The following is a 27066-nucleotide window of genomic DNA, read 5'->3' on the forward strand; positions in this document are numbered from 1 at the left end:
CTCTTTAGGGTTATCAGGACAATCCTTAGGTTCAGCTCTGAGTATTAAATTCTATGCAAAGTATTCCTTGTATAATAATACCTCAAGTCTATAAATGAAGATAGAAAGTCCACTATGGGATTGAAAAGCTGCCATATCCAGGTTGGTGATAAGGTCAACCACTCTGACGGCTCTGGTGACAAATGTTATCTGGTCCTGTTCATCTCCGAGAAACTTTATGACCTATCAGGGAGAAAAAGAGGCAAAAACAATGAACTATAAAGACACAAAGTTGTAAAAATTGCATTCTTTTGTATACATGTAGTCTGGGGCCTCAGTAAGGCAGCACAGTATAGGGGGAAAGTATGTGTTTTATTTTTGGTGCCTGCCAAATGACAGTTCTATGACTTCTGCAACTCAACCTCTGAGGTAATGGGGACACCAATTATTTTGCAGGATTAAGTAAGATATTTAGGGGAAAAAAAGCTGGTGCTCAGTGTTCTGCACATAGTAAAGGCTATTACTACTACAATACAATTTACAAAGTACCTTGACATATATTTTCCCTATGGTTGTGTAAAGGCATGATAACATGTGGCAATGTTTTAACCAGAACCCATGACCTCCTGACCATTCTACACTATGATAAAGTCTCAATAATGGAAGTAGCTGCTCTTAAACGTTGTTAATGAGATAACTAGAAAGTCAAATTGGCCTTTCAGTTAAGTATAACTTTTTCCGGATAAGCTTTCTTATATTATTTGCCCTCACTGTGCAACACCCCAAACTTGCATCTCTATACCCTTCGTTGATTTCTCCATGTAGTTTAAAAAAAAAAAAAAAACCATACGGTACCTTCAATAAGGCTTCCATCATTCCACAGGAAACCAAGGCTTCACCACCAGCATCATAGCTGGCCAGATGGTATAAAAAAGAGAAGAGAGCAGTGGCAAACTGGTGAGGGTATGGATCCATGGAAGGATCTACAAGGGAGGTGGAGAGAGGGAGAACAAAAACAAGCTCAAAATTGCTGTTAAGCGGGCAGGATGTTAAAAAAGACAAAGGCAGAGGGCAAAGGTTTCTTCTTGCCTAAGATAATCACCATCAAAACTTACCAATCATGGCCTGGATACAGTTCCTTACAAGCACTGGCAAAAATCCATGGTAGGAGGCAGTTCCAGTACAGTCAATAATACTGCTGAGTTTGGGAGTTCTCTCCAAGTGGACAATTGATGTTAATGTTCGTAAAGAAGCTGCTTTAATCTCCTATTAAATTAGAAGGTAAACATATAATGCGTTAAATATAATAAGACGACTGAACCAAGTTCCAGTCGCTAATATCCAAACTTTAAAATATAGGTCATTCCACTGGTAACTGCTTGAGGGGATGGAGGTCTGCTGAGAGCAACAATGAAAAACCTAGTATTTGTTAGTTTTGCAGTTTAATACCCAAAGAGGGAAGTACTGGGAGTTCTTTCTAACCCTCTGGGAAAAACCAAAAGACAAACAAGCATAAGCCTGATATACAGACAACATTAATGCAGGATCCCTGATTCAAAAATCTGAAATATTCCCAAATCCAAAACTTTGGGAATACCTGCATGCCAGAAGTGGAAAATCCCACACCTGACCTCATGGACAAAACTATTTGAAATATTGTATATAATTGCCTTCAGATTATGAATATAATATGTATATGAAACATCAGTGAATTTCGTGTTTAAACTTAGTCCCATGCCCAAGATATCTCATTATGTATATGCAAATCCCCCTCCCCCAAAAAAAACCTCAAGTCCAAAACACTTCTGGCCCCAAGTGTTACAGATAAGGGTTACTCAACCTGTAAATACTTACCATAAGCTGCTTATCCGTTATCTGAAGGACATCTACCAACTCCTCTATCAAGCCATTATACAAGATACTGTTTGCTGATTCCTGCAAGGCATTGGAATACACTGCAAAAGGAGAAACAAACACTTTAGGCAAGAAGGCAGTGGTCAAGCCACTGCCCAATGACAAACTTTTTGGTATCTATAGGTTCTGGGGAAGAATTCCATTCCCAACCAGCAATGGAGGGCAGAATCATCACCAAATTAAATTCTGAAGGACTGGATCAAATACAAGTGATAAGCTCTAAATAGACACTAAACTGACAGATTCCGCTACTAAAGGTATTATCAGTCTCGAGAAAGAATTTTGGGGGATGGAAATAGGAAAAGTTCTGAGTTAATTTTTCATAACATTACTACTCAATATAACTTCATTATGCCTTGGATATAAGATTTCCATTTTAGTCTCTTCCTATGCTTCTGCTTTTACTGTAAACACTTGTAAAGAAGAGAATTTATGGACCATTGCAGAGTAAGTCAGAAATTCGTGTGACACTGTAGTAAAACTTGAGAATGTGTGTAATTCACATTCAATGAATTCCACAATGAGGTAATACCGGACACAGTACCCTGAAGCATAAACTAATGGGATTTGGGCATATTCATTTAGTTTTCAACAAAGATTTCCTGAGCACCCACTCACATGCCAGAAATCATGCTAGGTATGAGTACACATAAAAGAGCAAGAATTTCATGCCAAGGAACTCATAGTTTAAAAGAGAAGGCAAGTAATAACATAATGAACATTAATAATAATAGCAATGGTTACCATTTTATACCTTCTATGTGCTTGTTCTGTGCTAGATTGCTTTCTAGGTTTTCATTTAATCTTTAGACCAACGAACCTCTACGGTCAGTATCTCAATATTAAACAAATAAGCTGAGGCTGAGAAGATAAATGTAGCTAATAATCTACAGAATCAGGGCCAGAGTACAGGACTGATTCCAAAACCACGTGTTTTCCATTCTACTGTGCCACAGTAAAAGAAGTTAAATACACAGTATTGACTACTGAATATTTTCTGACTTACTTCAAAATGATACCCCTGAAAGGATGAGAGAGGAGGAAGACACAATGGCAAGAGAAAGAGTAGGGGGACAGTGAGCGATAGCTACAAGCATAACCATTTAAAAAAAAAAAAAAAAGAGACGAATACCAAGAATAAACCCTGGTGACATGATGTCAATGAACATCATCATACCCTCTTTCTGGTCCAACATTAAGAAGCTCAAGGATAATGAATAAATACAGTGAATACTGGGAGGGGTGGAAGTATTTAAGTTGCTACCTAGGTAACTATAACAGGACTCATAGCAACAAAGATGAATGTTCAAAGCAAATCAGGCCCAAACTGTCTAATAGGGCCTGGTAATTAAAGTATTCTTCTCTTACCTAATATAGATATTGCATGCAGCCTGGCCTGAACTGCCTGCAATCGCTTCCTGTGATTAGAAAAGCCATGGGCCAATCGTATGTGTGTAAATAACAGCATCTGTAGAGAGATAAGACCTACATTTTAAAAACATCAATGAAGAAGGTGAATACTCTTTATGAGAGCTAACTCAAAAAACAACACAACTAAACGTTTTCTCCTTTGGTATCCAAAGTGTTGAGAAAGCTACCACCACTTATTAGCTGCTCACAGTGAGGTAGTTCATGTTTTCCTCAAACCCTCATAAGGACCTAGGAAGTTATTAAGTGTTAACCTCATAAAAGACGAGGAAACTAAGGCTCAGAGAAGCTAACAATTTGCCCATGGTCTGACTCCAAAGCTGACATTCTTTCTGCTATGCAATCTCCCACCCCAGTACACATCAATCTATTTAGATAACAACCACATCCTGTGGATATTTTAAAGCTAAATCATACCTGCTTATCCTTAGGAATGCTGTACATTTTGGTAAGAGATTCCATGATTTCAGAAGGGCTTTCTGAAATCTACATTAGAAAAAAAGATAGTTAGGAACAAAAAGTGAACCAAACATTAAGAAACCAGCCAAGAGTCAAAGATTCCTCTTACCTTGTCAAGTTGCTCTATGTGAATATAATGTAGTGTGTTACTAGTTGTCTAAAATTAAAAAAGACAAGAGAGCTGTAAGGAGTCACTGAACACTCTAGCTTCCCCTGCCATAGAGCTCCAAGGGCTGTCTGAAAACCAAGATGTCACCCGATAGGTTGAAGCCTAAGTGAATGCTCTTAAAATCAAGGTAACTTGAGAGTCCTCCAAAACATCCATCTTATATATATTCTTAGGAAAGCTCCTTTAAAACCAGTAGTATCAAACTATAATGCGCATAGCCAGGCACCTTTCATATTCTTCTTTGTCCTTTTCTAACCCTCCACTGACTTAATCTCCATAGCTTCAGTATTCATAGCAAAGACCGAATTCATGAAAATGGTTTCTCTTTGAACATGTATTAGAGTTGCTTTCAAGGCAATTAATCTAGAAATACTACTTATTTATTTATTTAACAGTATAGGTAGAAGAGAAATTATATTTTCACTAAGCTACTTCTAAACCAAACTCTTTAGTACCTCCTCAAACAATACAGAATGACCAGATAATTTAAGCAGGACACTATCGACAATATATAAAGACTTTTACAGGCTTCCTAAGTAGAGAAACCTGAGCCATCACCATTCATACTACTATACTACATGCTGGAATTCTCAGAGACTGTGGGAAAAGCACATAGGTCATAGCAGTGCCTCATAACGGATGGGACTTCCATATTTTGGCAGCCCCCAACATGAGACCCAACCTTATCAGAGTTGGGGATGCAATTAACACTCCTGAGGAGCTGCTAGGTATATTTATAGTTTGCGAGGGCAGCAGTGTAGCTCAAAACCATTTCTTCATTTAACTGATGAGTTCTAGAAGAGGCAATCCCAGTTACCGTAAACTGTAGACTTTGTCGGAACAAATCTGAATCAGACTCACCCTTTTCTCAATTTTGACCTCGGCCCCAGGATCTGCATAGAATTCAAAGTGTAGTGTAGTTGCACTGGGTGGATATTTCTGTGTATAAAGCATATCAAAGAATCAGACATTGAGTTTCAACTGATTATAAATATTATCCCCCACATCTTCCCTCAAAGTCCTAGCCACTTGTTCAACTTATTGTGGCAGAAGAACAAGCAGTACATTCAGTACTTACAGTGCCTTTAACTGTTTTACTGTTTGTCTTAGAGCAGAGCTCAGATAGGATGAGACTTTTCAAACAGAATCAAAAGGATAGAGCCCAGAGCTCCCAAACCTTCTGCATTTCATACTTACAAATTTCTAGTTTCCCTTTCTTGCAAGAGATCAATTTTGACTGTGGCTATTCCCAAGGGGGAAAAGAGGGGCAAGACTGCCAAGCAGTAATGAATAAAAATCCAAGAAAGGATAGAGAACAAATACCAGGGTTCAGAAACCAGCTAAAGAATGGAAAAGAACATTCTTACGAAAACCTTGTATCTATCTTCTGAAATATTTTATTCAAAGTATGCCTCATAGGCATATCTTCATAATTCTTCAAACACTTTCCTTCTATACCATTCTACACCACTTCTCATGGTATGTTTTTCTGCACAGGTAGACACCAAGACAATATAAATCAGATCCTGAAAAAACATTCTCTTTAACTCCAGAAAAGTTACATGATGAACAAAAATAAGATAACAGCAGAGTGCCCACTAAAACATCTCACTGAAAGATACCACTAGCAGTGATTGCCTCTGGAAAATTAAAAAGTTACCACTGCATACCTTTTTATACTCTGAATTTTTTAACGTGTGTGTGTGTGTGTGTGTGTGTATATATATATATATAACTTCCTTTTAAAGTACACGTCAACCTTTATGTTGTCAGAATTCCAAACTCTGAATATACTTCAAGATTTATGTAATTTTGATTATTAAACAGACAACACTCGCCGACTATATTACCCGATTATCTCTTCATAAAATAATCACTAAAGAAAAGTATGCCAGCTAACGTGGGAAAGTAACTTGATCTAATCTGTGGTTTTCTGAGACCAGAAAAGAGCCATTCTTTTTAGGAAAAGGCTTGCTAAGATAAATACGCTAAATTTCACTGCAGCCATTTGTGCTAAACATGACAAACTGACAAGACAAATTCCACATGGAAAATACAGTTGCTTCCAGATGCAAAATAATTATTGAAAACCAAATTGTGTTTTGTAGCTCCACAGCAACATATCAAAGCAGAAAGGAGGATGGCCTGAGCTAATAACTTAAGCATGGGTAAAAGGCAGAGAGATAAACAAGGAAAGCACATAAAACATTGTAAGTTCTCAATAAACCTAATGGTAGAATTGCTCTCCAAGCAGCCATTCCTAAATCACACCATACTGTCCAGAGTTCTGATACAATGTGAGAATGCAAGCAAACATACTTTCTGGGATTTAAAAAAAATCACATTAAAATCAATTCAACAAATATAGCTACCTACTCAAGAACTGGGTATGAACACACACTCTATTTCTCAGATTTTTTATCTACCGCCAGCACATCAAGAGCCCAAGCACTGATAGACAGCTTCCTATAGATGTGGCTCAGCTATGTCTGAACTGATCTTAGGTTCCTCAAAAGTCTTGATGTGAAGGAGCCACTTCATATACCACAATTCGTTGTAAAGTAAGGTTCATAGAGAGGAAAACAGCTCTGTCAAAAGATACCCATATCCCAAAGAGTTACTTACCATCATATGCAAGTCTCTGCAACATTCTGCAAGTCCAAAGCCATTCTCCTTTCCACCCCAGCTCTTGAAAAAGGAAAAAGATAGTGTTAAGACAGTGCTTATGGTGACTTTGCGCCACTGCACTCCAGCCTAGGCAACAGAGTGAGACCTTAGCTCTCTTTCTCTCTATGTATATATACATACACACATATATATATATATATATATATATATATTTAAGAGTGTGTGGCTGCTTGGAACATAATGTTGAGAAGACATCCAACGTGAAAGTCAAACAAGAGGAAAAAAGAACAGAAATAAGAACTTAAGATTCAAGGCAAGATGGTCTGTCTAAAGGTGATTTCTTCAATGAGATTAATTTCACTGTTCAGTGAGGATGCTCCTAGGAAGAACTCAAGCAGCAACTGCCAGCCATTGTATTCCACACCCCTGTAGTCACGTATGCTGACAGGTCGGTCATGTCCCATCAGGCCTTGCCTGAGGCTCTGCCTACTCACCTTCTGCACTAGGGAGGAATCACACTTTCCAGTTCCTCTCTTTTTGACATTAGCTGAGTTACAAGGCAGAAAATTCTGCCTTATTTATTACTACTGTACTTTGCCACTCAAATCTAAAAACTCATCAACAAGCCCCTGAGATAATGGGGGAATGGCTCAACTGGCTTCTAACTACAAAACTACTGTCATATAGTCTCACTACCTAGCCTGTATCTTCAACAGCCTTTAAAATATCACTTTAATATTAAGAGCATTATTGTATTTTTATTTTTTAATTATATATATAACTATTTTACATATATTACATAAAATATGTATTTATATATGTAAAATATATATATCTCCCTGCCTCATGGGGCAAGGCATATAGTTCAGGCAAACAATTGACAAAGTGAAAGAAATTAGATATCATCTGAAACAAATTTATTAATTTATCACGTCAAACTGAAAAGAGATTTTTATATTACAAATATAAAACATTTCATATAAAGATATATTTTGTATAATTTTTAAAATTATAAATATATAAATTTTATATAAATATATAAAAATAAAAATTATATATATGTAGCTATATATGAAGAGACTGTGAGAGATAGACAAGTCTCCCTCTGTTGCCTAGGCTGGAGAGGAGTGCAATGGCACAATCACAACTCACCACAGCCTCAAATTCCTGGGCTCAAAGGATCCTCTGCCTTAGCCTGTCACATAGCTAGGACTATAGGCATATGCTACCACCACACCAGGCTACATTTGTAAAATGTTTGTAGGGGTCTTGCTATGTTGCCCAGGTTGGTCTCAAACTCCTGGCCTCAAGTGATCCTCCTGCCTTGGCCTCCCAAACTGCTGGGATTACAGCTGTGAGCCACCTTTTCCAGCCAAGAATTACCATGTTTTTAAGTCTGGCATGATTGAAGCACAAAATGCTACTTATATTCTGTGTCTTCATTTTATTCCTGTCTAGTATGGGTCCCAATCACCTCAGATCTGGGCTGCCACCATGAACTAACATGGTTCTCTCTCTACATCTAAGTTGTTTCCTCTTTGTTAAATGCTATTATATCACTACTTGCCAAAGAAGTCTCAAAAACAAACAGTGTAAATCACCGAAGGTGCCATTCACAAAGGTACATACTATAGAATGCAATTTCTAAACCTGTAAATAAATAAATAAATAAATAAATAAATAAATTTAAAAAACATCACCTGACTATCCCATGAGAAATAAGCTTTCTCAAACTACACTTGAACTACTGGCAGCCTTTCTCAATCCAGGTATCATGTATGAAACACAGAATATGGTGAGTAATTTTTTATCATAACTAGCACCACCTTAGACACACAAGAGAGAAGTCATTTTGCTACATTAATAATGGATACCTTAGGGCATTAAGGCTTACTTCTCTAGTGAAAACCTAAGTGAGAAAGTCTGCCTGGACACAGATACGTATACCCCCCACTCCCAGCTGTTTAAAAACAGAATGTTCTACTAGGAATGATGTCAGTGAAAATGGCAGAATAGGCCGGGCGCGGTGGCTCAAGCCTGTAATCCCAGCACTTTGGGAGGCCGAGACGGGCGGATCACGAGGTCAGGAGATCGAGACCATCCTGGCTAACACAATGAAACCCCGTCTCCACTAAAAATACAAAAAAATTAGCCGGGCGTGGTGGCGGCGCCTGTAGTCCCAGCTACTCGGGAGGCTGAGGCAGGAGAATGGCGGGAACCCGGGAGGCGGAGCTTGCAGTGAGCCGAGATCGCGCCACTGCACTCCAGCCTGGGCAACAGAGCGAGACTCCGCCTCAAAAAAAAAAAAAAAAAAAAGAAAATGGCAGAATAGGGAACTCCATAAGCCCACGCCTTCACAAAAACAGTGAATAAACTGACTGTCGGAATTCAAGTCTATCAGAACTCTAAAAAATAATCAGAAGTTTAAAACAACGAGGCAAGTTTAAGGTAATGAGACAAGAATTTGTAAAGTACAAGGTTCGACATTCATTAAGATGTTAACAGGCTCACGCCTGAGGCGGGAGGATCAACTGAGGTCAGGAGTCTGACACCAGCCTGCCCAACATGGTGAAACCCCGTCTCTACTAAAAATACAAAATTAGCCAGGCGTGTGGTCTACGCCTGTAGTCCCAGCTGCTAGGGAGGATGAGGTGGGAGGATGACTTGAACCCGGGAAGCAGAGGTCACAGTGAGCCAAGACTGCACCACTGCCAACTCCAGCCTGGGCAACAGAGTGAGACCCAAAAAAAGGTAACAAACACCTGGTGCTAAATATGGCCAAATATTCATGTATTAAAGATATTCACTGTAGCATAATTTACCACAGAAAAAAACTGGAAATTACCTAAGTAAGAAGAAAAATGTGAAGTAAATCGAGATAACCATAGATGGCACAATTGACAGTACTTAAAATATTCACATACAGAAGGTATAAAATCATATTGTAATGGAATCAATTTCTTCTTTCATGGCATTAGTCTCATTCCTGAAAATACCTTGCCACGTCAAGCAGCATACAACCATGCAGTTATACTTTCTTTTAATGCTTGTATAACTTCATGTTTTTAACATTTTAGCTTTTTATTACATCTTAATTTTACTGTGATGAGGTAGAATCTAGCTTAATTGCCTCCCAAAAAGTGAGCCAGTTTTTACAACACCATCTTATTTGAATAATCCATTCTTTTTCTGCTAATCTGAAATGCCATCTTAACCATAAATTCGATTCCTACACATTGGATCTGCTTCTGGAACCTATTGATTGGTCAATTCCACCCTTAATTACCACACTATTTAAATTACTACAGCTTTATAAAATGGTTTAATACCTAATAAGAACTTCATTACATTTTCGATATTTTCTTGGCTCTTCCCAGGACAGCTGGTGAAGACGAAGACACATGCAATTTGCTGAAAACCATAAAGTAAGGATGAGGGTAGAAAGGCTTGATGCTACACAGAACAGACAGGTAAGTCAAACCGAAAGTCTGAATCTGCAAGGCAGAATAAGCTTGAAAGGCTGTGTATCTACACAATTATATTCCTTTTGTTTCTTTTGTTATTCCAACTAATTGTTTCAGACCACCTTTATTAGTGTCACCACAAAATCTTTCTTGCCAACTTTTGCAACCTGATAAAAAACAAGCACCTTTAATTAGAAAGTTTTGGTAAGCTGAGATCCTTAAAACACCCTGCCAACTCAAACGTGACTCATGAAAGTCTGTGGTGTTGTTACTGTATCAGTAACTAAGTGCATATATAAGATTGCTTAATATATATAAGATTGCTTATTGCATCTTTCATAACAAATATGAGCATGCATCAATAGGGAAGTTGAGTAAAATATGGTACATCCAAAGCATGGACTACTATGCAGCCATCAAAAGAACCCTATAGCTATACAGGTGACTTTAAAGTGATTTTTTAACAAGGTCCGAAATAAGAAAACAAGGATGCAAGGTATCCTGCATTTGTAACTGAAGGACAAAAACACCCTCAACGGGTCAATATAATACGAAGATAATATATAGAGAATACGCTTGAGGTTACGGGGAGGTAAACCAAGAGGTAAAAGGCTGTTCTGAAAATAATCATGTGACAATATGCATGCACTTATAAAATAATGTGTGTGTAACATTTTAAAAGAAAGCAAATACAAAAGAATGGCATGTAGTTTCTCTGGTTGACATCCATCTATAAATGACAGCTCCTGTTTATTAAGTACTTCCAACATGATGGCATTAACCCTATAAGGTTTTATTTATGACTTCCTTTACTCTGATCCTAAAAGAACTATGAGGTAGATATTGTAACCCCCAATTTACAGACACAGAAACAGGTTAATGTCATTTGTTGGCTAAAGTCGGTTTCATGTCCAAATCCAGGTTCTTAAACACATGCAAGTGAATGTGTCTGCTGCAAAGGAAGTTGCCTGAAAAGACTGAAGAGACGTGAACCAAGACTTCTCTGAGCATTGTTAAAGAAGCCCACAAGGCCAGGCACAGTGGCTCACGCCTGTAATCCCAGCACTTTGGAAGGCTAAGGCGAGAGGATCACCTGAGCTCAGGTGTTGGAGACCGGCGTGAGCAACACGGCGAAACCCCATCTCTACAAAAAATATAAAAAATTAGCCGGGCATGGTGGTGCGTGCCTGTAGTCTCAGCTACTCAGGAGGCTGATGTGGGAGGACCAACTAAGCCCAGGAGGCTGAGGATGCAGCGAGCTGATATTGTGCCACTGCACTCCAGTCTGGGTAATGGAGTGAGACTCTGTCTCAAAAAAATAAATACAGAAATAAGAGAAGTCCACATGAACAAGTCAAGTTTTTACAGAAATTTTACATTTTAGAGAAACACGAAATTTTTAAATTTTAATGAGGGGTATTAGTATTGGAGGTACCATTACTAAATACCTAATTATCTCTAAACCTCAAACACCTGTAAAAATCTTTTATTGCAAAGCACCAAACACACAAATCTATTACCAAAGGCTGCAATGTACGGCACCTGTCAAGATTACACATTGTCCAGGACTAGAAATTAACCTTCAATCTACAATCTCTTTGGATCAATTCAGAGCGAAAAGTAGCAAGCCTGTCAAAGGTAAAAAGTGTCAAAAATGCAAAGGGACAAAAAAGCAATCATTTAAGCAGTCCTTTCTGTGGCAAAATCATCCAAAGGAAGAAAACAACTGGATCTCAATTACCTAAAAAAAACAACACAAAGAAACAAACCCCTCATACTTTACATATGTGAGCCATTTATACCAAAAACAGTTTGCATTTTAACTTCTACTTAAATTGTCAGAACATTTAATTAAAGTATGAAATATTAGTGTGTTTCTATCAGCCTAAAAGTAGAGTGATAAGATGTGAATTCTGTCAGATGCTATTGTGGCCCTATACAAATAACCAAATTAACATGATCAAAGCTGTATTTTTAATGACTTCTAGGTCTGTTAACTCTCTTAGCAAACTTTTCTTTACCAAAGATCTTAAAAGTCACCTGTTATTTACCTCTAAATATGTTTCTAGGTTTATGTCAAGTGTGAAGAAAAGTTCTAAACCCATTTTTCCCTCAAACAGCCTACTGTCCCACTGTTCTGATATAAGCAACATAAGGCATACTCTTTCATTCTGCAGATGTATTGTCTACTCCTGTGCCAATTACAAAACTGGCTTAATGATAAAAAGCCTTATGATAAAAACTTGGCTTTATAATAAAATCACTATAGCTTTATGATATTATCTGATACAGCAACTCACCCTGATTATCAGTGTTTTCTCAGACATTTATTTCTGTGTCTCAGTTGATGCTATTAACAGACTTCCACTCAATCATTTGACTGACTGATTTAAATGAGAAACGGAATTATTTCACAAAAACTAAGTTGAATATTTTGCAAAATATTCATCTAAAAGACAATATGCTAAAATAAAAAGTGTCATATTATGAAAAGATTCAAGAGTAAACTCTAAAAAATTTAGAATCCTGTATGCAGGTTCCTTTTCTTCACATCAGTGCAACTCCATAATCACAGATTACAGTTGTAGTTTATGTCAGAAAACAGACTGCTTCTTACTAAGTCTTTGGCCCCACATAAGATGGGAAAGGGAATTATTTTCGTTTTTAAAAAATCGTATGTATAAATCACTTTTTAAACATTTCCTGCTTTAACAAGATTTTAAAAATAATTAAACTACCAATCATTGGTCCTAATTTCATTAAAGGGCTTCTACCATATTAAGTCTTCCTACTTAAAAAATGTTACTGGTCTCTATTTAGACCATCCTTTAAATCTGTAAGTAAAGGTTTAGTGTTGGTCTAACAGATCTTAAATACTGCTGTTAAGATTTATTTTCCCTTATCCATAGGGATACATTCCAAGACCCCTAGGCGATGCCCGAAACTACAGGTAGTGGCAAACCCTATATAATACACCCACACACACACATATTTTTTTCCTATATATACATACTGATGATAAAGTTTAATATATACTATAATACAGGTCACGTGAATGTGGCTTCTCTCTCAATATCTTATTGTACTGTACTGCAAGTAACTGAAACCATGGAAATCGAAACCTCGGATAAGGGGAGACTACTGTATTTGTTCATATATCTGTCGCATCATTGCCCATTCAGATTCCCTTCTATCAAAGGTATAACTTTTGATGTCTGTTAATTTTTCTTTCTTGAAACTATATGTTGCATTGTGTACATCTTTTTAAGTTTCAGAAATGGTACTGAGCAATGAAAATTGTTGCTTTTACTTTTTTATGCATGAACCACTATGTTTAGAAGCCATCGATGTTGCTGTATTATTTGGGCCACAGTTTCCAACTGCTACATACTCCATAGTGTGCATGTGCCACATTTTACTTATTCGAATACCTACTAATGATGGATACCAAGGTTGCTTCCAACTCCTCACTACCACAAACGATGATGCAATATTCGGACAGAGATCACGTTTATGGAAATGATGTGATCTCATCTTTGAAATATACACCCAGGAGAACCAGTCTACACTCCTATCAACAATGCATGAGGGTTCCCATTGCTTCACATACCTGCCAGCACTTACCATTATATAGTTTTCTAAGAAATTTCTGCAAATCTAATGCTTACAAAGCTGTATCTTGTTTTATTTTTATTTCTCTAATTACTGAGTCTGGGCATCTACTCACATGAATTCCCTGTTCTATAAACTGCCTATCCATATCCTTTGCTCATCCTTGTTGATCTGGAAGAGTTTCTTGAATATTCTACATTAGCAGTCCCTTTCCAGTTTTAAAACATTGTTAAGCATTTTCAATCTACCATGAGTCTGTTAACTTCTGTTGTACGAAGTGCTGCCTAATTTTGCCTGCAGACCAGCTGCTTGCCATTACACCAATTGTTTCCAAGTGTTATTGGTCCAGGACAAAATGAGGTTGTACCAGAATGTTATTTAACTACATTGGTAACTATACTAGTTAGTACAACTGACATTTTTCTTGATGAAGGAAGCAGTGTGTTGATTTATATTCCAGTGTAAGGGCCTAAGGAGTAGCCTGGAGTTATGTGTTTTCTGTCGGGAAGTATATTTTTAAATATAATATTCAAAATTTTACTTTTAGGTTTATGCCATGGGGATTTTAAGAATTCTTTACCCACCACTGTTATTACTACACAACCTCCTACATTAACTTCTCTTAAATTTACAGTTTTAGCCAATATGACTTATTTTACAGACAGAATATTTGCTCATACTGTGAATGGGGTCTTTTCACCAATCATTTTCCTTTTTTTTGAGATAGAGTCTCGCTCTTGTCACACAGCCTGGAATGCAGTGGCATGATCTAGGCTCACTGCAACTTCCGCCTTCCGGGTTCAAGCGATTCTCCTGCCTCACCCTCCTGAGTAGCTGGGATTACAAGTGCCCAACACCACGCCCAGCTAATTTTTCTATTTTTTTTTAGTAGAGACAGGGTTTCACCATGTTGGCCGGGCTGGTCTCAAACTCCTGACCTCAGGTGATTCGCTCTCCTGCCTCGGCCTCACAAAGTGCTTGGATTACAGGCGTGAGCCACCACACCTGGCCTCACCAATCATTTTCTAATTGGTTACTATTAATACATGGAGGAGCTATCTGTTTCTGTATATTGATCTCTTACTTGGCTATCTCACTGTGTTTTTACTAGTTGTAATAATATTATCTCCCCAAGAAACAAAGAGACTCATCACCTACATGCAAATAGTAACAAATATTCTCTTTTCTTTTTTAGAGACAGAGTCTCGGTCTCACTCTGTCGCCCAGGCTAGAATGCAGTAGCACGATCTTGGCTCATTGCAGGTTTCACCTCCCAGGCTCAAGTGATCCTCTTACCTCAGCCTCCCAAGTAACTGGGACCACAGGTGTGTGCCACCACACCTGGCGGATTTTTGTACTTTTTGCAGAGATGGGATTTCGCCATGTTGCCCAGGCTGGTCTCAAACTCCTGGGCTCAAGCAATTTGCCTGCCTCAGCCTCCCCAAGTGCCAGTAATAACAGGCATGAAGCCATCATGCCCAGCCCAAATTTTCTCTTTTAATATGTATTCTTCGCTTCTTTCTTTTCTGTTGGTTAGCATCTGTACTACAAATGTAAATGACAGAAGTTAATGTCTGACATTTTTGTGTGACTTATGAATTCAATGGAAATGCCTTAGCTCCCCCATTATGACTTCCGGTAGGTAACTCTAGTTTCTTAAAGTTTATATGAAGCTTTTGTTAATGTGATAAATTTTATCAAGTGCTTTGGAAGCATCTATTGAGTAATAGTTCCTTTTTCCTTTAACTGTGACTTGGGAATCCAATGTTAAACCTCCTTGTGGTTTTTAATAGGAGGAAATGTTTACAGTATCTTAAGAAAACAAGTTACATGCTTATATACACGTATTTCCAAATGCAAGAAAAAAATGCTCTGACTTTAAGGGAGGTCTCATAGGGATGAATTATAGGTGATTGACATTTTGTCTATATTTTCCTAGAATTTTCAAAATACATGTTATAATTATACAAAACTAATTTATAAGTAATCATGGCACGTAAATTAGCCTGAAAACTTGAATTACTTTGAGGTAACCATTAAATAAATACGCTTTTAAAAAGCTAGCCATAACACTTTTCTTCTAAGAAAGCTTTCCAACAGTGGGTTACCTCTCAAACCTAAGTATATATTAAGAAATTGTCTCCGGGAACACAGGACAATAGTTTGGTAGAGCTGAACTTTTATATGAGAGCTTTTGGCTTCAATTACAATTACTACTACTTACTGATCACAGCACTGAGTACCCACAATTCATTTTATTCTAAATCAACCCTGAAGTAGATATGTTAAATTCCCAGAAGAGGAAACCAGTATGAGAGCTAGTACGCAGGGCCAGGACTCAAATCTAGATCATATTATTGCATTATACTTCCTTCTCACACAGAATTGAATATAATTTTGAACTTTCCTTTCAGAAGAGAAATTGCCACTTCTGAAGAGAGAGATTTTGTTTGGTGAGCAGAGATTAAAGAATTCCTTCAAAATTACTTAATAACTGAGAATACTTAGGTTTTAAAAGAGGGCACGAATAGTTCTAACTCAATTAGGCTAGTGAAGTTAACTTAGGGATTCTAATACATTTTAACACTCTGAGAAACACCTGTTGAAAGGAACCATATGCTCCAATTTTTGCACCCCTCCACTCTTCACCCAAGACTCACCTCTGCCAAATGTTGTAGCCGAGTTAGCAGCGGGGTCCTCTTGTCAGATCCCAGACGAGTGATGTAGTTTGATCTTTTGCTAAATACATATAGGAGATTAAGGACTGCCAGCACCACTTGCATATCAGAGGAAGCCAATAAAGTTGTCAAATGCTAAAGGGACAAAAAAGGGCAAAGCTCAAGGTATCAGGAACAACTGGCCTTGAAAACAAAACAAAATGTACCTGTCAACATTTACAAAGCTATCAAAAAGTTTAGTAATGTAATACAAAAAATATATAAGTATTTGTACTCGGGAGGCTGGGGCAGGAGAATGGCGTGAACCGGGAGGCAGAGCTTGCAGTGAGCCGAGATCGCGCCACAGCACTCCAGCCTGGGTGACAGACTGAGACTTCGTCTCAAAAAAAAAAAGTGTGTGTGTGTGTGTATATATACATGTATGTATTTGATAATCTACAACATGCAACCTTATCCCCCAAGGAGCTTAAAATCTGGCAGTTAGTTATAAAGTGCAATAAAAGTAAAAAAATGTAAACAGTAGTTCAAAACTGCACAGGTTTTCCCACAGGAAGGAAAAGAGACAAAAGAGGCAAATGTGATATAATACACATGAGGGACTCAAGAAGAACATTAAGTCTCTAACTGGACTAAAAGTATTGTGAAAGATATTTTATGTTCTCTTCTGTATCCTTTATGACAAACATAAAGCTGAAATTAATTAAAACAGGGTCCTTCATATAGAAGCTAAAGATATCCACAACAGTTCGTGGCAATTATGTAACATATAACTGTTACAGTACAGTATATGCTCATAAGGAATCTGAGTGACTACTTTGGTTTTTTTGTTGTTGTTGTTTGGAGACAGGGTCTCTCTGTGCCCAGGATGGAGTGCAAAGGCATGATCATAGCTCCTTGCAGCCTTGACCTCCTGGGTTCAAGCGATCCTCTCACCTAAGTCTCCCGAGTAGCTGGGACTACAGGCATGCACCACCACGTCCAGCTAGCTCTTATATTTTTTGTAGCGATGGAGTCTCACTATGTTGCCCAGGCTGGTCTTGAAACCCTGGGCTCAAGTGATCCTCCTGCCTCAGCCTCCCAAAGTGTTAGGATTACAGACATGAGCCACTGCACCTGGCCTTACTTTGGCTTTTAAATACAATTAAAATTCACCAATACATTGAAGCACTTGGTCAGAATTAAAATCAGTATGTAATATAGCTAGAAATGAACCAAGGCATTTCCAGTTGCCAATTATACCAAAGGCCATGGACTTCCATGGGCAGCATATCTATTTCATCTTCAACAGACTGCCTATTTACCTCCCACTTAAAGCTCTGTATATTAGGCCTTTAGTTCAGTTATCCCACTTCTTTTCCTAAACCATTTTAAGTTGTTTGTTCTGATTCTGTTTCTCTACTGAAGATGGAGGAAAACACACCTAAAATTAACAGGGCACCTAACTAATGATGACAGAAAGTCTAAAGTTGGGCTTCTATAAAAAGAAAATAATTTCTTATTACAGTGATTTTAAACTAACTGAAAAGCTCACTGACTGCTGCACCCACCTTACTCTTCAAGGACACAAAGGATGCTATGAATATATATCTTGGGATGGGTGTGGCAGAATACAGAGAGACTTGAAAGCAGCACACTAAAACTTAGAGAAGTACATTAATGTGATGAGAAAATCAAACTATTTCTAGCAATTTAAAAGTAATGTGGGGCTGCTCTAACAACCTAGGGCAAAAATAAATTCATGTAAATTTCCTTAAATACTTTAATATATATATAACATTTCTCACTCATTTCTTGAATCTTGAAAAGGCAAAACAAAGGTGATAGTACAGAATCTTCCCATCAACCCTATGAAGGATATCTATATCCAAGAAACATTCTACTATTATCTTTGACAATGAAAAACCCAGAGCTCCATCATGAAAAGGAAAGAAGCAATAGAGAGAAATGGCAATTTCCTTATTTCTGGATGTACACAATTTTAGTTTAAGAACAGAGTACACAGGCTTTAACCTTCCCTACCTCTATGGAACTGTACAGATGCCGGGAAAAGCTGTACTCAATGAGCAAGGCTGTGAAGTTCAACACAGCCAAGAGAAGCATTTTCAGTTGCTCTCTTTCTGGCCTATCACATACGAGCATCCATGACATATTCTCCACTGTCTGTCCAGCATCTGCCAGTATTCCATCGAAGCGGTCCAACAGGTCCACCCAGTGATATAACTCGCACTGGAGAGGGGAGGAAAAAGAAGATGTAAGAATAAGGTAGAAGTGCCGCATGGGTGCTTTCTAACTGAGCTTTGTTACAAGAGATTGCTGAGCATGACACCTAGACAAGTTCACGTCCCACTCTTGCCCATATGAGAAAGGTCATACTCTGAGCTAAAAGGGCTGGAGTTCATTTCATATCCATCTAGACATATGTGCTAACACCACTAGACACCATAAAACCGCTAGAGCTAGGTCTTTAGATGGAGAACTCTGGTTATATTCTAAGATCTACGAAGACAAGAGAACCATCCTTGCCAGAATCCATTTTATCAGAAAAATTCATTTTTTAGAGTTATCTAATAAAAGTTCTTCTGAACTAAAAATCCAGAAATTATCTCAAACTTATATTGTCAAACTACAGGAATTCTGTGATTGAGATTCTTAAGCATCACCTGTGAAATCAATTCCTCATCCTCAGCCAGCAAAATTTTCCTTGCCACTGGTTGAAAGCTATGTTAGGCATGTGGCACTCGCTAGATGCTTATTAAGTTAACTGCTGAATGAGGCTATCCCACTATGGTTTCTTATTCCATATCAGAGCATACAAAATGATGTCTTAGTAGTCCTGTCTTTTGGGAGCATGGCTTCACATACCTTTCCAATGTTCCATGTTTTGATCTGCTGCAGTTCCAAGAGAAGTTGCTCATCATTACAAACTTTGAGTTTGTCTATTAAGGCTCTGCAGTCTGCAGGCTGAGAAAAAAAAGTATTCACAAAGATGTTTTGGAATGAGGGAGTTGCAAACAAGGAGAATCGGAAAAGGAACCCTTAAGCTCACACAGTAATTTTCCTTTTGCTAGGATTTACTACTTAAGAAAACAAGATGTGCCAGATAATCTCTTGGGATTAAAATGGAAACCTCATGAGAAAACGTTTTTATTCCCCAACAATCCACCTCGCCTTCAAAAAAAAACAAAAAACAAAAAAAACACCTTGGATAAAGGTAGATGCAGACAAACTATTTGGAAAAGTGCAGACAAACTATTTGGAAAGATACAGACAACAAAGACAGTAATAATAAAAAGTTAAACATCTAAAAAAAAAAAAAATTAAGGAATCTATACCATGGTCTGAAAGTTAACCAGAATGCCTGGTAGGTTATATTGAATCAGAGACTGCAAAGTCCTAGTGAATTCACAATTAAAGGTGAAGATTAGCATTAGCTATATTTTTCTGTAACATAAAACCCTTCACTTGTAAGGTGGTAAAGAGCTTCTGAACTTCGTAAAACTAGGACTCCATTCTTTCTTGGGGTTCCCATTTCCATACATTTCTGCTCTCTTCTACTGATGAATGGGCCTATTTGTCAGGTAACAAGGAGTGGATTGAGTATTTACAGTCAAGTTTCTGAAACTGGAAGGAGGGAAAGGGATAGGGGCTGGGAGAGAGAAGCCTTCCGTTAATGAACGGCAGCTGGGAGAAGTGATTATTACACCTGTTCTTTAACTCCATAAGGGCAGTACAGCATCCTGGGAATGGACCAGAGGTCTGGTAACAAACAAGTCTGGATTCATTTTTTAGCTTCATGTTTACTAAGCTGTTTGATCATGGGCAAGTCTAACCTCTAAGCCACAGCTCTCTTATCAGAAAAACAGACGTAATAGCTACCTCACAAATATGAAACTCAAATGTCTGCCACATACATAAAATGCTTATCTCCCATAACAGGAGCTTAAATATTCAGAGACGGCATACTATTAAAAAGAGTATGAGTCTTGGAATCAGGTAGTTGGTAAGCTACCTCTTTGAATCTCAGCATCCTCTTCTGCAAAATAAACTAACACGTACCTATATATCCAGCAATGCTGTCGTGAGATTCAAACTGGGAGAAATGTATTTTTGGCATCCGAAAAAACATGGAACCTAACAGGCGTTTATTTAAGCTAAGTCCAAACCTTTTCTCCCTCTAAGCATTATTAAGATCTACCTCAAATGTTCATGGTAATTAAATGTATGTAAAATCCTTGGCACAAAATCCTTTCACAAACCAGGCCTGCACTTTTTCCTCCTCTCCTCTAAGATGTATAAGTTGAGGGAGAGGCAGTGAAGCAGCAGAAATAGATAACATGGAAATTTGAACCACCTGCTTATGCAGTTCACTTGTGCCTGCTGGACCTACTTGGGTCCAGCATCAAACATGTTACCTTCTATTTCTAATGGAATGCAGCTATACGAGTCCAACTTTATGATGTGTAGGTGAGATAACACCCAGGTCATGAGGAACATTTGGATCCTATAATAACTCGGTATGTCTCAGAACCAGGCATTCAGTCTTTATCAAGGCCCAGTAGCAAGCCTGAAGCTGCTTTTGTGAATGTAGAATAGCTGGTGGCAGAGGACAGCACAGCCAAAAGTCTAGGGGTCTTACTTGTAATTCTACTGGGGCTTGCCAAAAAGCACCACATACCACATGGCATCTTTAGCTGATACCTAAGTCAGTCACCTGGGTCTACTAGGTCATAATGTCCAAGTGATAGGGCAACTTGTATCATAGCCTGGACCTTTTGCAGAGTCTTTTCTAGATCCAAACCTTACTAACACTTTAGTGGTACCCCACTAAATGTGTTAGAGGTTATGCAGTAAATAGGTCAAAATAGCATGCCCAAATGTGACCAACCAATATGTTGGCTCCAAAATCCAAACACATCACACATTGTTGCTCTTTCTTCACAATGTGTGGTACAAGGTGCAGCAACTTCCCTCTCACTTTAGAAGGGATATCCCAATATTTCCCAAACCATGTGGCCACTAGAAACTTTCCTAATGTGAAAGGTCCTCAAGCTTCCACAAGGTTTGTTTCTGACTCTCTGGCACAAATATGTCTGAGGCATCTAAGGTGTGCTTGTGTTTTCTGTTCACAAGATCCAGTTAGCATAATGGTATCAATTTAATGTACCAGTATGATGGTCTCTGTTTTATCAGACTATCAAGATTCCTTGCATTTTGCAGGAGAAAGCAGCAAGCACAACGTTAAGATACAAGAAAGCATTTGCCAGTTCGACAGCTGAATACCAACTGCCAGGGTTTACAGTGATTTATTTCAATAGATACCAAATCTGGGGAAAAAATTCTTTGCACAGCTGCTAATAAAGTGATCAATAAAAGCCTTTCGTAAAAACAGTACCTAGCATTGACCACAGTATGGGAAATGGGGGCAAATTTGTATGCTGCTCAAGGAAAATAGACAACTCAAGTCTTAAAAAGTCCATAACCAGTGACACAAAAATTCTACTTCTAGGAGTTTATGCTAAGTAACTTGCTAGTAACTAGGAAATAAGAGCCAGAAATCAGCATATGACTCCAAGAGCAACCCCTTACAATCCACTAGGTTAAAAACTTTCTTTTAATTTGCATTTCTCCAATTACCCACAGAGTTGAATCTTGCTGAACATTTACTGGGTTTGTTCTTTTCTTAAATGCCCTATGCCCATTTTGTCATTGGGATATTCATTTCTCCTGATTTAGATACTGAAAACATTAACTACACTGGGTTACAAATATCTTCCCCAGCTTGTCATGTGTCTTCCTCCTCCCCCGCCCCACCCGAGCTTATTAAGGTGTAAATGGTATACAAAAAACTGCACGTAATTCACGTATACAACTGGGTGAGTTTGGATGTATGTATACACTCATGTTGCCATCACAATCCAGGTAATAAACATATCCATCACCTCCAAGTTTCCTTGTGTCCCTATGTGTGCACATGATTGTGCGTGTGGTAAGAATACTTATATGAGATCTACCCTCATAACACATTTTTGATTAGTCCCTCTGTATTCGCTGGGGATTGGTTCTAGGACCCCCATGAATACCAAAATCTATGATGCTCACCCTTTGTATAAAATGGCACAGTATTTGTATATAACCTATACACATCCTCCTATATACTTTAAACCATCTCTAGTATTACAATACTGAATTCAATTCAATGTAAATAGTTGTTACACTGCATTGCTTTAAAATTTCTATTTTTACTTTTGTATTACTCTTTTTTATTGTTTTTTTCCCCCAAATATTTACTAACCAGTTGGTTCAGTCTGCAAATGTGGAACCCATACACATGGAGGGCAGACTATACTCAATACCTGACTGTTAACTATAGGCACTATGTTGTTCTACAGCAGATCTCTGGAACTTACTTACCTTGTATAATTTTATATCCACTGAGCAGCAACTCCCCCTTCTCTCTCCCCACCATTTCCTGGTAACTATCATTCTACTGCCTACTTTTATATCTTTGACTATTTTAGATGCCTCATATAAGAGGATTCACACACTATTTGTCCCTCTGCGGCTGACTTATTTCACTTTGCCTAATGTCTTCGAGGGATTAATTTCCAAAATATATAAGGAACTCCTGCAACTCAATAGCAAAAAACCCCAAATAACACAAATTTTAAAACGGGCAAGGGACTTGAATAGATACTTATCCAGATGTCTATTTACATACAAATAGTTTAAAAGTATATAAGAAGGTGCTCCATATCAAGGAAATCAAGGGAATGCAAATCAAAACCACAATGAGATACTACTTCACACCTGTTAGGATGGCTATTGTCATGTCTTTTAAATTTTGGATACAGTATTTAACATTTCCATTTTGGTTTTTTCCTTTGTTTTAATGCTTGGAAAGACCATCCCCACTTAAGACAAAGTAAACATTCACCTTCATGTTCTACTTCTCCTACAGCTTATTTCTTTTAAAAACATTTGACTTTTGGTTTATCTCAAGTTTATCACAATATAATAGTAACCCATGCTCCACAAGATAAATAATTAGTCTAGCACGGTTTCCTAATATTGTCTCTTCTTTCCAATTTATAATCCCTCTATCATCACATATCTAGTTCTTATATACACTAGGATCATTTTTCTAGGTCTTCTATTCTCGTAGCAGTAGATTCTTACACTGGTTTCACTTTAAATTTTTAAATTACAGTTTCTTAAGCAAGTTTTCTTTTTGTCCTTCAGTAAAAGACATTCAAGTACAGTTGTCAAAACTTCTAGATGCCAGAACACATCAAAAACAAAATCAAAAGCAAATGAAGATATTTCCAACAGATACGAAAATGAGTACGTTCAATATATATGGCATTCGGTAAGAGAAACACTTGATATTCCAATGTCGGATACAAAATAAACAGCACAAGAAGATAACTGATATAGAACAGTGAAATACTTTCTTCCCCACCTATGAAATTAACAAAAATTTAAAAGACAATCTGTAATACTGACAAAGGTATGTGAAGAAAGTGCTGCTCATACTCATTAGTACAATGCTAAATGAAAAGGGCAGGATAATTGTGTGTGCACATGTAATAATTTTTTAAAAGACTGGAAGAAGCCTGGGCAACAAGGCAAGATCCTGTCTCTACAAAAAATAAAAAATTTGCCAGGCATGGTGGCATGCACCTATAGTTCCAGCTACTCAGGAAGCTGAGGTGGGAGCATTGCTTGAGGTGGGAGCATTGCTTGAGCTGGGAGGTCAAGGCTGCAGTGAGCTGTGATCTCGCCACTGCACTCCAGCCTGCGTGACAGAGCAAAACCCTGCCTAAAAAAAAAAAAAAAAAAAAAAAAAAAAAAACTGGAAAAAATACAGCAAAATGTTATTGTTCTCTTTTGGTGATACTTGCCAGGTACTTTTACATTTTTTTAAAACCTTGTATTTACAATATGAACTAACTTACGTGCCAGATACTATGCTAAGCAATTGCCTCACATCAAGAAGGAAAAAATTTTTTGTAGCTGTGGAAACCAGGCAAGTTAATAACCTCTCAGCCACAAAAGTCTAGTAAGATTCAAACCCAGGTCTAATTCCAAAGCTTGTGCTCTTTGAACTAAGCACACAGGGTCAACAGGACTATCACAATACAATACCACTTCCTTAACCTCAGAAAGCAGTTCAAGCTAGCTGGTGGAATATTACTAGATTGAAGCTGGGATTTCTACTGTCGACAAAGGGTTAATTGATATGACCACCCAATATACAAGTTAAGCTGAATTGTGTGATTAAGAATCAGTAATAAAGACAGCTAAAACACTGGCCTTAACAAAAAAAACTAGTAAGAAAAATGTTACCACTTTCATTTTCTAAAAAACAAAATTGCAAGATCCCAGAAGTACATTAAAAATCTGAATTCACATCTGCTCTTTCCATTATACCACACTTCCTTTCTGCATAGGAAGGAATTGCACAGCAGCCTGAGAGCTGACTTCAGGCACACACAGCTACCAAGAACTAATTGATCAGTGTTCACTTTCCACTGGTCTCTTGGCTATCCACTTTTTTAATCCAGGGAAGTTCAAAAGAAAATCTTACTGTTTCTAGACAAGTTGTTGTTTTATCGCCTTTTGTATATATGGGTGATGAGACTTGAAGAGCATGGATGAACTGTTCACAAATATTTTTTATTTTTTAATGAAGAAAAAATAAGCAAAGCAAACTTTTGGATACTTACAGCCTCGGTAGGTGTCTTCTTCAGTTTAGTCCTGTCTACTTTCATGATTTCAATTTTCAGCTTTACGATCTGAAAAGAAAATCCCCAAAGAAGTGAGAACTTAAAGCTACAATCTTGAGCTCTACAAGCTTGGACATAGACAATACAGAATGAAGAGCAATGCAAAATGCTTAAAGTAAAAACACTGGAGTTATGATGCTATGCCATCTCAGAGGCACAACTATTGAGTAGAGAGAGGTAAAGAATCTCTCCAGATCAAACTGGCCCACATCCCCATGTTGCACAAGACTGAAACCAAGTCAAGCCAAAATGAAAAATTTTTTTTTCTTTTACAAGCATCTCCAACTCTTAATTGAAAATAAGAGTGTACAATGTTTGCAACACATCTCAGGATGGAAAAACTCACCATAGCCCTGCAGTTTCCTGATAGCTTCCATTTCTAGGAATCCAAAGAAAGTCATAAAGATGTACACAAATATTTAACCACAAGAATCTATATTGCATGACCATGTGTAATAGTAAAAGACTGAAGACCTACTGTTCCATCACAAGGTTAAAAAAAGACCAAATGTCCAAAATATGATTTGTTTAAAATGGAATAGTGCACAACTGTTAAAAATATTACAGACAACTATATAATACACAAAGATGTTCATGATGAAATAAAAAGGTTACAAAACGGAACATATGGTATAAACTTATGTCTACTGCAAACAGCTCAGAAGGGCTAGGCATCAGAATATTAATTCATTGTTAACCGAAAGGATTATGTATGACTGTTTTACCTATGCACCTTTTACCGTTTCTACCAATAAAAATGTATTAGTTGTATCCTAAGAGCAAAGGCAAAACAATACTTTTATTTTTCAATTAGAAAATGAAGAATCCCAACAGAAATATTCCGAGCACAGAAAACAATCATTTTATTAAGCCATGTAATTTGGAAGGCTCAAAAGCAGACAACAGCCTGATCAGATGCCTAGATCTTTGATGGCAGACAAGTCCTCCAAAGCACAAGAAATGTTTCTCCTGTTAGCAACTGAGACACATGCACAGAGGTAGAAGTGGGTTGCAGGCTCTTTACACACAAAAGATTCTATTAACAATGTATTTAACTCAGCAGTCACTAGAAATCAATGTTCCTCCCCCAAGAAGGCTGCCATAATATAAAGCTGACCAATTACAGTATAAATTTTAGGCAGCTTTTTGCCTAGATTTAGTCCAATATACTCAGTACTACAGAAATAGCGTGTATTTGCCTGTATGACCTGCATCCATTCAATCAGCAGGCATTCAAGGAAGAGTTTGTAAAGAATTCAGAATATGTTCTAAAACATTTCTGTAGAGACCATTCCTTAAGAAGAAAAAATGTTTTCTATGGTTGATACTTAGGGTATGTAATTCCAGATTACTTTTTAAAAAGTTATCTCAGTATCAATACAAAATGAACAAAATGCCTGGTGCCAACCACCTCAAAATATCTCAAATGAAGCCAACAGGATTCTGGCAACAATCCTGTCCATGTGGTGGAAACTATAAGCTGAGCTATTTGTACGCTTACTCTCAAGGCTTTTTTTCTCCCCTTTTCTCACAAATGTCTTACGCAAGTGGCTGCCACACTACTGTGGCTTCAGTCATTTGCAGGGAGGTTATTAAATCGCCCCTGCTGCAAGACGTAGCAGCCAGCCTCAATACCATGCAACTCAAATAACTGATGCTTTCCGTCTAAGATTAGAAACAAGGCAAAGAAGTCCATTATCATGACTTTTATTCAACATACTGCTGAAAGTTCTAGCCAATACAATACAGTAAGAAAAATAAGTAACAGGCACACAGATCAGAAAGGAAAAAATAAAAATGGCCCCTATTTGCAGATGTCAAAGGATCATCCACATAGAAAACCCAAGAAATCTATTTTAAAAGCCTCTCAGAGGATGGGTGCAGTGGCTCACTGCACTCCAGCCTGGGCAACAGAGCGAGATTCCATCTTAAAAGAAAAAAAAGGCCAG

The 27066-nt window shown here is 37.7% G+C and overlaps 1 protein-coding gene across 14 annotated transcripts in view; it reads right to left on the reverse strand.

Annotated features, from left to right (window-relative positions):
* The window catches only part of HUWE1 (HECT, UBA and WWE domain containing E3 ubiquitin protein ligase 1), a 152936-nt gene that overhangs the window by 94686 nt on the left and 31184 nt on the right, over positions 1-27066 (reverse strand). For 11 of the 14 annotated variants that reach the window (NM_001266752.1, XM_077987620.1, XM_077987613.1 and 8 more), the window contains 13 exon segments: positions 82-222; positions 835-962; positions 1095-1245; positions 1834-1934; positions 3262-3361; positions 3739-3807; positions 3890-3937; positions 4811-4888; positions 6575-6637; positions 16314-16466; positions 18351-18557; positions 19194-19292; positions 25058-25126. In NM_001266752.1, coding sequence (NP_001253681.1) covers positions 82-222; positions 835-962; positions 1095-1245; positions 1834-1934; positions 3262-3361; positions 3739-3807; positions 3890-3937; positions 4811-4888; positions 6575-6637; positions 16314-16466; positions 18351-18557; positions 19194-19292; positions 25058-25102 — 1383 coding nt within the window. In that variant the 5' untranslated portion in view covers positions 25103-25126. 14 annotated transcript variants of the gene reach the window in all.

The sequence above is a fragment of the Macaca mulatta genome, chromosome X (assembly GCF_049350105.2).
Source record: "Macaca mulatta isolate MMU2019108-1 chromosome X, T2T-MMU8v2.0, whole genome shotgun sequence".
NCBI lineage: Eukaryota > Metazoa > Chordata > Mammalia > Primates > Cercopithecidae > Macaca > Macaca mulatta.